The following is a 12,696-nucleotide window of genomic DNA, read 5'->3' as shown; positions in this document are numbered from 1 at the left end:
TATTTGTGATTCCCCCATTGAGGCTATCTTTTATGGCTTCTTTCGAAACTAGTACTTGCTCATGCCCCCATCTCTGAGAATGTGCAGTACACAATATTTACCTTTGCTTCAAAATAAATCTGCTTTTCCTGTCCACTTCTCCCATATACTTTGCAAATAAATTTCTAATTAAAACTTTAATGTATCATTATTGGATATTCTGCCATGACTTTAAAAAGCCAAATAAACCAGAAATTCATTAACTTTGGCATTTCTGCAGAAAATCTTAATTTTTAAAGAAAGTATGGAGCTGATGCTGAGAGATGTTGTCATGGCAACACAGCTGCTAGCAGCCGAATTGCACTGGGACCTAGCTACTAAGGGTTTATGACTGGACTGCAGGCAATACGAGGACAGTAGATTGAAAATATGATTGAGATAAAGGTCAGTGGGGAAAAAACAGAAAATTTCTTGGAAAGGAAGTGCATAGATGTATCAAATTAAGTTAATAATATCTTGAAAAGGAACACCAGGGGAGACCCAGTGTTCCATGGGAGAGCTTACCCCTACAGTAATGCTTAAGGAAAATCATGACCTTCAGTGTTTTAAGTATAGTTTATGTGAAGAGGAATATTAGCCACCAGCCTGTTTTTATACAGGGATCTTCTCTTCAGGCCATACTGACCCTGACTGCCTCTTGGACTTTTCTTTGAAACAGGTCTTCAAGAAAATCTTGTAATATTATACAAATGTTAGGATCCCCAGACAAGTCAGGACCTCAAGTAGGATCCAGAATATGGATGGGCAGGAAAAGGCCAGGATTACCACTGTGATATGTATCTCCCTTTGTTACTTTCCAGGGAGAGTCAGAAGATCACTCTAGCTCTGATGCTAATTAGTGGAAGAGACAGAACTAAAACTCAGATCTCCAGCTCTGTCTCCAGAGCTACTCCAGAGCCTCTCCATTGTATTTCTGCACTTGTAAAATGCGAACATTGGGTTATAGGAGCCTTATGGTCCTTCGTATTAATCTCTAACTTGTAAACATAGCTGTGCATGTCCAAGTGCCAAATTTCTGAGTGTTCTCAGTTGTAACTCTAGTACAATGGATAAAGCCAGGAGAAGATTTTGTGATCTTTTTTTACACTTTCTTATCCTGTACATACCTTTTTAAACAATGGAATCTATAAGACTAATAGCAAAAATAATGTATTGAAATTTTATCTAACCAATCTCTTCTTGATAACTTTTTATTATATGATTTGCTATTATTAAGAAAGATTTTATGATATGATTGCTTAGGTGCCCAGATACTACATATATGAATAAAGAAAGATTTTATTTATAATCTATAAACCTTATTTTAAAGAGTAGCATTCCAAGAGTGTAAGCGAATGCACTAGCTGTTTATAAGAACACATGTGCCTTCTTCATCAAAGAGCCCTTGTTGGGAGTTGTCAGTAGGAAGTAGTGGGTCTGTGCAGGTGCTCCAGGTCTCAGGATCACTGAGGAACTCTCAGGTATGAGAGGTGCATTGTCATCTTAGATACAGGTTGGTGTGGGGAAAAAAACACATAATTTAGAGTTAGACAGACTTCCAATTCTGGTTTACTGACTGCATGAGTTACTTCAACTTTAATTATTAGCTGACTTGTCTAGAAAATGGGAATAATACCTAATAAGGTTGTTGGGTGAATAATGTGTCATAAAGGTAAAACATTTGGGATAGTGCCTGGAAAATTGTAGATTCACGGTCAATGTTAGTTTCACTCACAAGCTACAGAATGTGCATATATTGAAACTGTCAAGCAGAAGCCTGTCAGTGGATCAGAATTATTATCTTCATGTTTGAGGTGAATTGGTAAGCCTAGAATTCAATGATCTTCAGTCAAGCGCCTCTACCTAGAGCAAATGTCAGGAAGATGGATACTCTCTGACTTTTTGTCCTTTAGTCATAGAATAACAGCATTTGACTAAAATTAAAAATCTATGTATCTTACATTCTTTACTCAATGTTTGTGTTATTTACTCCAGGAGCATTTTAATGAAAATGAAATGTATCCTAGAAGCACTTAACTGAAGATTATATGAGAAAACTGAAAGCATTAAAGAATAAATAACAAAAATTATATCAGATTCACTGTTACCAGATTTTTTACATTTTAATGCTTTTTGGTCTTAAATATGCAAAGAAAGTCAAAGCTTCAATGGTACTATATTCTAGAAATATTAGACTCGTCCAGGAAAATTGTACAGAATTGTACCAAGCTATGAAAGGATCTTTAAAGTATAACTGAGCTTGGTATTAAAAAAATATGAGAGATTTTTACCCATCCTCACCCTAGCTAGAAGACAGCTGGTATCTAGCCCCCCATGAGTGTGGGAACATCTTTCTGAAGCATCCAGGTCATCTTTGGCCTGCTGCTACTCTCATACAAATACATCCTTTGACACATACGTTTGGGGGATTCAGGATAGATAGCTGTGTGTAGACACTTGGCAACCCGCCCCCCTCCCCAGCTCCTGTTCTGAAAAGGACATCTAAAAATCCCCACATGTAGAGTAAAATGGAACAAAGAAGATATTTCCGTGTCTACTGGAAACATCAGGCCTATAGAGATTCCATGAAATTTTAGATAACTAAACAAATGCATTCTTTTTAAAAAAGCATAGGGCCTATATGTAGAGCAATACAACAGAAAGAAAGGACTATATAAGACAGAGTTAAAATTTTCTTTAGAGAACAACAAAACAAAACAAAACAAAAAACAAAATACAAGGGAAAATTTTGAAAATTGTCTTCCTTTTGTTGTCAACAAAATTCAAGCCTTGATTGTGTGAAACAAGAAATGAAAGATGAGATAGTACAACTACATTGAGATAAAAAAGTTACTTATGAGGCAGATGAAAAGGGAGCATGATGATGTAAAAAAAAAAGAATTTAAGGGGAACAATGTAATACTAGAATTAAAATTTATATAATTTGTATAAGAGTGGTAAAGACCAGAGACAGCAGCATACAGAATTGATTTTGTGACATGAGGGTTCACTGGAGTAGTTCTCCCAACACAAAGAAGAAAAGCACAAGCAAAGGTGGTAGATATGGGAGCTGAAGACTGGAGACACAAGTCTTATCGCTATTGCTAAGGAAGAGGCTGCAAAGAACGGAGTAGAAGCAGTAGTAATCAGTATAACATAAAAATAAAAAAGAAAAAAAAAACAGCTGAAATTTTCCTAGTGGGAGGAATTCCTGCATGGAGATCATAAGAAATCATCAATAAAAAGTAAAATGTAATAAAATAAAATAAAAATAAAAAGTAATGAGAGACTAGCATCTAAATTTATTTTTTAAATTTTTTTAATTCAAAACTTAAAAAAAATTTCTGCAAGCATCTTTATTGGGGGAAATGCACTACAAAAGAACAATAATCAAGAAGCCCTCAGATCTGTGCTTCTCAATACTAAAGGCCAGAGCTATTAGAACACAGACATATTTTGAGTGGAAAAAAAGTGCACATTGTAGCAATTCTACCCTAAGGCAGTAGTCAGTCAGATATTAAAGCAGCAGAAAGACATTACCAAGTATATAAGGTCTATAGCACTACCGTAGAATTCCTGAAAAGAAAATTTTAAAGATATATTGTGATTGACTGAAAGGTGAATCAAAATCGATGTGGAGAGATAAGAAGATATGATAAAACAAATGGCCCAAATGTCAATTGGAGATCTTTGGTGGTGAGTACTTGGATGTGCACTATATGTTTTTTTTTTTTTTTTTTTTTTAATTTTCCTCTGTGTTGACTTATTCATAAGAAAATGTTGAACAAAACCCCCACAATGTCTTGAAGTATAGAACATCATAAATAAATAAAGGGAGCAGTGTTTAGCATTTAATTTACTTAAATGTATAACTTAAAAATTGTTGTAAATATGGTTACAAACCAAGATCTTTCCCACAGTGTTTATAACATTTAAGAATGGAAACCTGGATTCTAGTCAAGTTGGTGGAGTCAATAAAATCTGTGCTCACCTCCTCTCATGACCCCATCAAAATTTTAACTAAACTACAGAATAGACATCATTAGAAGCCACCTGAACTCTAGCTGAACGGAAGTCCTATAATGGGGATACACACAGAGGCTACCTCAAGACTGGTAGAAGGGGTGGAGGCACGAAACAGGCAGGTCCCAGACCCACATATGGCAGTCAAGAATCAGGAGGAATGTCTTGGCTGAAAAGGTCTCCCTAGAGGAGCGAGGAGTCCCAGCCATACACTGGGCTCTCCAGCTTAGAGTCCCAGTGCTGGGAAGAGAAGTCTCTACAACTTCTAGCTGTGAAAACCAGCAGATATTGTGGCCGAGTGAGATGGAGGGCCACTGGAGTCACAGACATTTCTCTTAAGGAACCCATGCATGGACTTACTTGCTCTGATGCACTAGGGCATCAGCCTGAAAGGTGCTGGGGGCATACCAACAGGAATTGGGTTGTCTAGCTTCAGGGCGAAGGATGAAAGGGTGGCTTTCTGTAAGACAGAAGTGCTGGCAGAGGGCATTGTACCTTTGTGGAGTCCTTTACATGCAGACACGGATCCGTGTTTTCCATTGTGTTGTTCTGTTATTGCAGTCAGTAAATATACCATGGAAATACTTTGGTAAGAGCAGAAAATAGTGGAACAGATTCCAGACATGAAGGTAGTATTGGGGCACCCCTAATTTTCAGAGCAATGCCAGAGGGAGAAAGATATGGGGTAATCTAGGCAGTGGACAATCCTTTTCTATTTCTATAATGTTCTCAAGCTCTATAAAAACAGTGTTGATTTTGGCTAGAGAAACAGAATTTTACTGCTAATGGACTCAAAGAAAGATGGAGTAATGTTAACTTTTTCCATTTTCCAAGTAGTTCATTCAAATTGTTTGCCTTTTCCTCTCTGTAGTCAGTGTACCAGTTTCCTGGACACCGTGACTATCAGCATTGTTATTTTCAATATTTTGGTGATTTTTATTTGCAATCATTCTCATCAACAATTTTCCATGTGCTCTATGCTGTGTGTGTGTGTGTGTGTGTGTGTGAGAGAGAGAGAGAGAGAGAGAGAGAGAGAGAGAGAGAGAGAGAGAGAGAGATATCAAGTAATTTGCTGACCTGCACTTTGCTCCTTTGAAGTTAGGGAAAGTCAGAGCACAGACACATGGAGCACTTAGCCTCCACCTGCTGGTGGCTGGCACCACAGCAGCCATGCTATCAGGTCTAAATCAGATTCAGCCAATGATGCCTCTTGAAAACATTTGGCAATCAAACGAAAGGTGATAACATGTATATCTTGCGATAGTAAAATCTGACAGTAAAATACAATCAACTTGATAGGTATATAGCGCACTGGAGACAAATCAGGAGCTCATTATTAAAATTCTGTGTGTGTATGGAGAGAGTTAAAAAATTACCTTTGAGAATGCCATCAATGCTTCACAGAAATAAATTCTCTCCTGGAGCTATATCAATTCAGTTGAAAGTAAAATCCAATTATTAGTAGTATATGCGTGGAACATATATGTATGGAAGGATTTATGTATAATCACACTAGAGGAATAGCCTGTCAGATAACATAGTGACTACTTTTTGATCTGTAGCAATCTGCATGTGTGTATATGTGCATGTAGTGATTTTCAGTATACTGTTCACACTGTCTGCATGTATATAGAGCCTATCTGGTTCGAAGCTGTTGAAACCAGTTCACTTCGTAGATGTTATTTTCAAGACAGATGGAAATCATAAATAACTTAGAGTTATAACAACACAGCTTGCTTTCAAAATTATAACAACATTGTGTGTATATTATCTTCACGTATAGTTTCTGATGTGGAAGAAACTGCTAGGTCCTTAGGATCCTGGAGAAAGCTTATTAATTTCTCCACAATAAAGCTACAAACAGTCATTCAGTGTTCTTGGAATTAAGAAGCCCTCCTAATTTATATTCTTATTATTACTCTCAACAACAATAACATACATGAAAAGCTCAATGTTTATTTAAAACAAGAGATGCAATTATGTTAAATTTTTAAATATACTTTTTATTATGGAAATGTTCAGTCATTCACCAAAATATAAATCCCCATGTACCTGTTACCCCACTTCAATAATTATCAACATTTATGATTCACTTCAAATAAGTATTCAGGTAAAGGGATTACTTTCCTGAACCCACGTACTATAATGACAGGGTAGAAAAAGAAATAATACTACTTTATGGCTAGTGACTGCATTTTGAATCATTGCACACTTTGGAGAGCCAGATTCTCATCATAAGAGATTCTCATAAGGGAGAGAAGTAAATTTCTAAGAATATGAGTAATTCTTGGCCATATAACAAATAGTATGGCTTTTACCATTTTTCATCCCCAAAGTAAAATGTTATGATGTAGAAAAATGTATTCTGCAGCAGGTTATTTTTACTTAGTCAGATTTACTTACCTGTAAATTTGAGAGGAAAGGTTTTTAAAAATGCTTTGCCGTAGCTGTGGTTCATATTCTCCATCTCCTGTTTCTGATGCTCAGTGTGCAGGCAGGCACTCTCCATCTCCCTTTTCAGTGTTCTGGGTTTGGCAGTTAATATCTGCAACATTACGACTTTCCTGACTTAATAGGACAAACTGAGTAGAATTTATTTGATAAAAGAAAGGAATGCCTAATGCTAATCACATCAGATAGCAATTTCAATTTTTGAAATATGTGTCCTAGGTATATTATATAAGATCGATCCAATACTTTCCTTCTTCAGTCTTTCTGATCTTAATCTCTCAAGCCAGGCCTGCCAAGCTCATGCTAAGTCTTGTTAAAGACTTGGAATCCATGACTAATTTGTTCAAAACTAAAACTTCTGATTGTACTTTGTTTATTTCATTATTAAAGTTTTAAATACTCTTAAAGTTCTTCTTTTGACCGTGTCTAACCTCAGAAACAAAATTTTCCTTTGTTTTTTCTATTTTATTACTCCCAGTATAGGATCTGAAATCTGATTTGATTTTTGATATAATGTATATTTGATAATGAAAATTATTTCCTCTTTGTTCCCAAGAAGTCTCCTGATAAAATGCCCCTCCCTCCCTTTTTTTCCATGAATGTGACTTAGCTTCTGGGACCTTCCCCATGAAGATTTTAAAGTTTATACAGAAATGCAGTTTTTCTAAATTCTGACTTTGCATGGTGAGGAGGCTTTTCTTATGTAGCCTCCATGACCCAGACATTGGGGCCAGGCCCCTTCCATTTTGTGATGTAGATGTCTTCTAGGACCTGGTTATCATCTGCTTTCAGGCAACAAAATAGAAATAGCTTGTGGAGGGGACCGCCCACATCTTGAAAACCACCTCTCAGGAATGGCATATGTCATTGCCATTCAAATTCCATTTGCTACACCTAACTGCAAGGAAAGGTAAGGAATGTAGCATTCTTGGCTGCCCAGGAAGAAGAGCAGTCAGAATTTTGATGAGCAGATAGATGACAGACTGCTGCCGTACCTGAATCCTGGGTCTGGGCTTCCAATCTGATGTGCCTTAGCAATGGGGAGAGAAGTGAAAGGGCTGAGTGTGACTCTTATTAAAGCTCATGGAGATACAGATATAGACTGTTTGGTTTCTGTTTTACAGATCATACCTGGCACTGATGCTGATGGGGTTGTTGGGACCTTGGTGTCAGCAGTTGAGGGAACCCCAGTAGAGGAAGCAGAGACAGAGAAGGCAGCTCTTCCTACTGGGGAAGGAGCAAGCTTGGGGGAGGCCAAGATTGATACTGCAACCACAGAAGTCATAGATAGTAACACATCTCATCCAGAAGAAACTGAAACAGCAGCAATTCAGGTAAGTGTCTTAGTGAAATGGAGCTTTGAGGGAGATGGCACCAATTGGAATGCTCTATTGGTTAATTGTGATAACTCTTTTGAATGAAGAATAGGTTTGTAGACATTTTGTGGTATCCTTATCTACAAAAGAAAAAAATTCTCAGAAAGAGTGGCTGCAGCCACTTCTGACATTCTTTCAATGTCAGCATTGTGGGGTTCCACACAAGCCCTCAGTGCTACAGCAAACTGGGCTTAAGCACGGATGGAGAGAAAGGAAACTATGCAATAAAGTGATGAGGCAAAGGAATAAGCACATGATAAAAAGGATGAGAATAGAGGTAGGAAAAGAGAATATGATAGAATAATAAGGTTGTGGGGATAAAGTGAGAAAATAGCCATCAAGTGCTTAGCCCAGTGGCAGGCACATGCTAAAAACCCAATATTAGTAGTTAAATCATATTACTATGATTTACTATTTTGTGGTTGTTATTAAAGTGCTCCAAATTCGCCCCAAATTAGGCTCCTTTCACCAAAAGCCCATCCTCATTTTCCTTTCAAAAGTAAAATGGGTCATTAATCACATACACAAAGCTGGACTCTCCCCCAGCTCTTCACATCTTCAGAGAAGCATTTAAAGATAACACATCTATCTATTCCATGACTGTGGGAGCCTCAAACCTAGTTGCAAAAGCAAGGACAGCTCTTCTAATCCCGTGTTTCATTCCTCTGTATTCCAGAAGGTAACAATGAAGAGTGGGCTTAATGTTATGTTTTCCATTTTTCTAGTTTTTTTATTCATAGTAAATTTCCCCAGATCTCTCCAGAGTTACTCAAAGTTTAAACCCGAATCATTCCTCTCATCCCACTAGAAAAACAGCAGGTTATATTGGTATTTAGAGAAAAAATATTCTGTTTTTTGTGACATTTTCTTTTCACAATGCCAGGAGTATTTCTGTGTATATTGTTAAACTTGTTGAAAGAGTGTATTATTTGAATAGAAGTGCTATGTCCCCTGATATCTGAGGAAATAGAGAACTTGTTTTAGAGTCCATAAACATTTCCAGACTTCCATTATGCAAGGGAAATTCCCTTCCTTGCTCATTTTTGTTAAAACATTAAAGGAAAGCATTGATCCTTCGTTTCTGCATTCCCAATCAATAGAGTACTTGGAGTGGTGAGTGGGAATTCTAACCCATTAAACTGTGACTGTAGCATAGCTCTGATGATAATCAACAAGTAAAAGACACATAGATTATCTCCAAATACCTGGCCTCCATATCATTACCAACAATATAGTTTCTGTATCGTTTTGGAGTCCCATGGGACTCTGGGGAAAAGCAATCACGGGAGGTTAAATGTCAGCTTCAAGTGTATGTTAACATTTAGTGGGACGAGAATGGACCGCTGCAAAACTGATACCACCCTTGGACTACTACTAAAGCATTTCCTTTCAGTTCTGTCTCCCTCTACCCTGTCATGACTCACTGTCCCTCCCTGCAGTCTCCTATTCATCTTCCCAGTTTACATAGAAACCTCACTCTTACCAAACTGGAGGAATGTTCAAAGATCTAGAAATTAATCCCAGTAAGGGTGTTTGTCTCAGGAGAGATAGAAAGGAGGCCACATCAGGACGAAGGCCCTGCAAGGCAGGAGGCCCAAGAGCTAGAAAGCCTGAGCTAGGTTTGGGGAACAGCAGGTATTTAGATGAATGAGAGAGGTGGGGAACGTGAGAGCCAAAGAGGATACGACAGGGAGGATGCATCTTGTCTCCCACACATGTACAGCACCACCACATTTTTCTTTCCCCAGGAGAAGGTCATCCCTTCTGTTGTCATAGAGCCTGCCTCCAACAATGAAGGGGAGGGAGAACACGAAATAACCATAGGTGCAGAGTCCAAGAAGGTGACCGAAGACACAGCTCTTCCAGGCCCCACCAGCGAGACACCAGAACTGGCCACCAAGCAGAAAGCCACTGAGGACTCCCAGCCAGTGCCCTCCACTTCGTCTGCAGGCGAGGCCTTTCAGGAAGTGCCTCCTGGATTTCTCTACAAGGTCTTAAGATTTTGTTAATTTTCTAAATCTGGTGGCTGTTTGTCCTTCCTTTGCTTTGAGGCCTTTTGATCAAAACTTGGGTTTTCCAATTTTTAATTTTGCTGTTTGCAATACATTTTCTTTCTCTGTATTGCTTTCCCCTCCATAACATCACATATTAACATGGTAGGATTTCCGTGCTACTGGACAAGGAAGAACTACAGTGATGTCTTTTCATATTTTAGCAAAAGATAATTAAACAATATGCCCCTTGGTAGAGAGTGGGTTAACGGCTTCCACCTGGGTGCCCTCTCAAGCTCCCCACAGAGCCCTGTGGGTGCCTCCAGCCTCATCTGCATCAGGCTAGATAATACACCTCTGGAAGGCAGGAAATTCAAACCATCCACTCAACTCTGGCACCTTGTTACGGTGCATGACACAGAGCAAGGAGCTAACAAATGTTTTAAAAGTGACTAAATATGTTAATGGACTTGTAAGAAAAGGAATTAAAAAGAGGCCTAAATTCATGGGCAGAATGTTTTGCTCAGAGAGACCATGAAGTGGCTACTCAGAGCCTTCAGAAACCGAAGGGTCCTAATGAAAATAAATAAAGCGAGCAGGCGAGCAAGCAGTAAATAAAAACACAGGCTTAAATCAAGTGTTAAAGACAGCTAATCCTCTGTAATAGAATGTGGTTGGGAATTTTAAGTTCCATAATTTGATTTTACATTTCAAAATTCAGAACTTGTTCTTTTAAAAAGTGTTAATTTTTTTGTGCATGTGGAGATGGGATTGAATAGTAATAGTCATTCTCTTTTTCATCTTCTCTGCTTACTAGGAAGCAACTGCTACTTTGCTCCTTCAGATGGGGTGGGGTGGGTGAATTATGTGGAAGAAAAATCAGGTGGTGAGTGAGGTCATGTGTCCACTGTGTTTTGTTGGAATTAGAGTACAAGAAATTGAGGATGTCATGTGCCACTCAAGGCCAGGCTGGCTGGGCCATTGCTGGCTCTCCTCACTGCCTGCAGTGCACACTGAGGAACACCACCAAACCTCACTCTCCCAGCTTCAGTTTAAAATAATCATTTCCAGCACCAACATTTATGATTCTGCATGCAAAAAAACGCATTTTAAAAGATGATTGATTGTTTAATCTCATGCTTGAGGTTGAGGAGACAGAAATGAGAGAAATAAACCTGTGTATGACTGTAGATAGTTATTCAAACTGTGTGATGCGGATTCATTTTACTATTGTTTCTATTTTTTTAAAGAATTTTATAATCAAATTTCAAAGAAATCTTTCAAAAAGAAACAGACCGGCATGATTAAAAGGTAAGATAGGGAAAGAAGGAAGTTTATTTACAAAGAGATTAAAAACAGGGTTTAATTAGTGATTCCATTGTAATGCACAAGTGATGGTTTTCAAAATCATTAATTATTTGACAAAAGTTTTGGTTAGAGAAGCATTCTGCTAGGCATTCTTAGTTAAGTTTAGAAAACAAACAATAATAAAGCATAAGTGATAACAAAATGCAAATCTCTAACAAAAATATAACAAATTAAAATTTAATTAACATACAACATTTCAGCTCTAGCAGAAGATATTGCTTTACTAAGTATATAACCAAATGACTTCAAAATCATTCTGTAGCATTTGTTTTAAGTAAACAGAATAAGATTTCCTTTTGTCTTCAGAGGCCTTCTCCTCCTTTGGGGTGTGATACATATCTTCATCTTTTTTTAATCCATCTCGAAGATGCTTTTAAGATTGTCTGAGGATCATCTGACTGGGAGACTTCGATTTTACCTATATTTTTCTTTCTAACTTATCAGTCCTTTTACAATATTTCACAGGTGGAGGCACTTCATGATTTTGAGGCAGCAAATTCTGATGAACTTACCTTACAAAGGGGTGACGTGGTGTTGGTGATCCCCTCAGATTCAGAAGCCGACCAGGTAAAGAATGAGATTGGAAGGTGCTGCAGGCTGTATTTGCTTTTTCCTGAGGATCAGTTGGACACAGTGACTTCCTGAAGACATTTTCATTTTCTGAGATGCTACAAGGCAGCTTTGAAAAGAGTTTAAGGGATTACAATCACAGCACACCAAGAATTACAGGTTTTTAGGGTACCTCTTTCGGGATGCTATTAGATTGTTTATTTTTTATACAAATAGATGACCATTTCTTATTATATATCTACTCTCTAGGTATGTTTTCTCTTAAACACCAGTCTTCAGGAAATGCAGACACTACCCATGTGCACTAAAATCCCCCCTTCAAAATTAGTTGCCTCTGTAGGTATGGAGACTGACAAGGAAAGAACATGAGGGAACATCTAGGGGTGGAAATGTTTTATATCTTGATAGGGGCATGAGTAACACATGTGTATGCATGTGTCAAAACTCACTGAACACTGCACTAAATCTTTGCATTGCACAGTATTTAAATTATATCTCAATTTTGAAAGATTCTTTGAAAAAAAATCATCTATGGGGGAAAAAATTACCTCGAGCACAGTGGTCTATGTTAAGGAACTGAGAACTCCATTTTGCTCTTGTTCATAAGATTCGCGTCCCCTAAAATGGTATGCAAAATATGTAAATGTGCCTATTAACATGTTTTTTTTGAGAGAAGAGCTATAACTTATATAACATTCTCAAAGAGATTTATGAGCCCTTCCCCCAAATAATAAAGTCACTACTTTTAAGGTTAAGGCTTACCTGTCCCACGTTTTCTTCTTTCTCTTACCAAGATAGATCAGGTGCTGGATCAAACAAAAGGGTCTCTACCACAATAAAATTAAATTAGAAATTAATAATAATATCTATAAAAGCCCCCAAATATTTAAAAAATTAAA

The 12,696-nt window shown here is 37.7% G+C and overlaps 1 protein-coding gene across 4 annotated transcripts in view; it reads left to right on the top strand.

The window, feature by feature from the left end:
• The window catches only part of AMPH (amphiphysin), a 185,430-nt gene that overhangs the window by 168,425 nt on the left and 4,309 nt on the right, over positions 1-12,696 (top strand). For all 4 annotated transcript variants that reach the window (XM_036231028.1, XM_036231027.1, XM_036231029.1 and 1 more), the window contains 3 exons: positions 7,617-7,826; positions 9,617-9,859; positions 11,693-11,794. In XM_036231028.1, coding sequence (XP_036086921.1) covers positions 7,617-7,826; positions 9,617-9,859; positions 11,693-11,794 — 555 coding nt within the window. The remainder of the gene's footprint in view (positions 1-7,616; positions 7,827-9,616; positions 9,860-11,692; positions 11,795-12,696) is intronic.

Source organism: Rousettus aegyptiacus, unplaced genomic scaffold (assembly GCF_014176215.1).
Source record: "Rousettus aegyptiacus isolate mRouAeg1 unplaced genomic scaffold, mRouAeg1.p scaffold_m13_p_13, whole genome shotgun sequence".
NCBI lineage: Eukaryota > Metazoa > Chordata > Mammalia > Chiroptera > Pteropodidae > Rousettus > Rousettus aegyptiacus.
The sequence above is the reverse complement of the archived record's forward strand: the minus strand, read 5'-3'. Positions and strand labels throughout refer to the sequence as shown.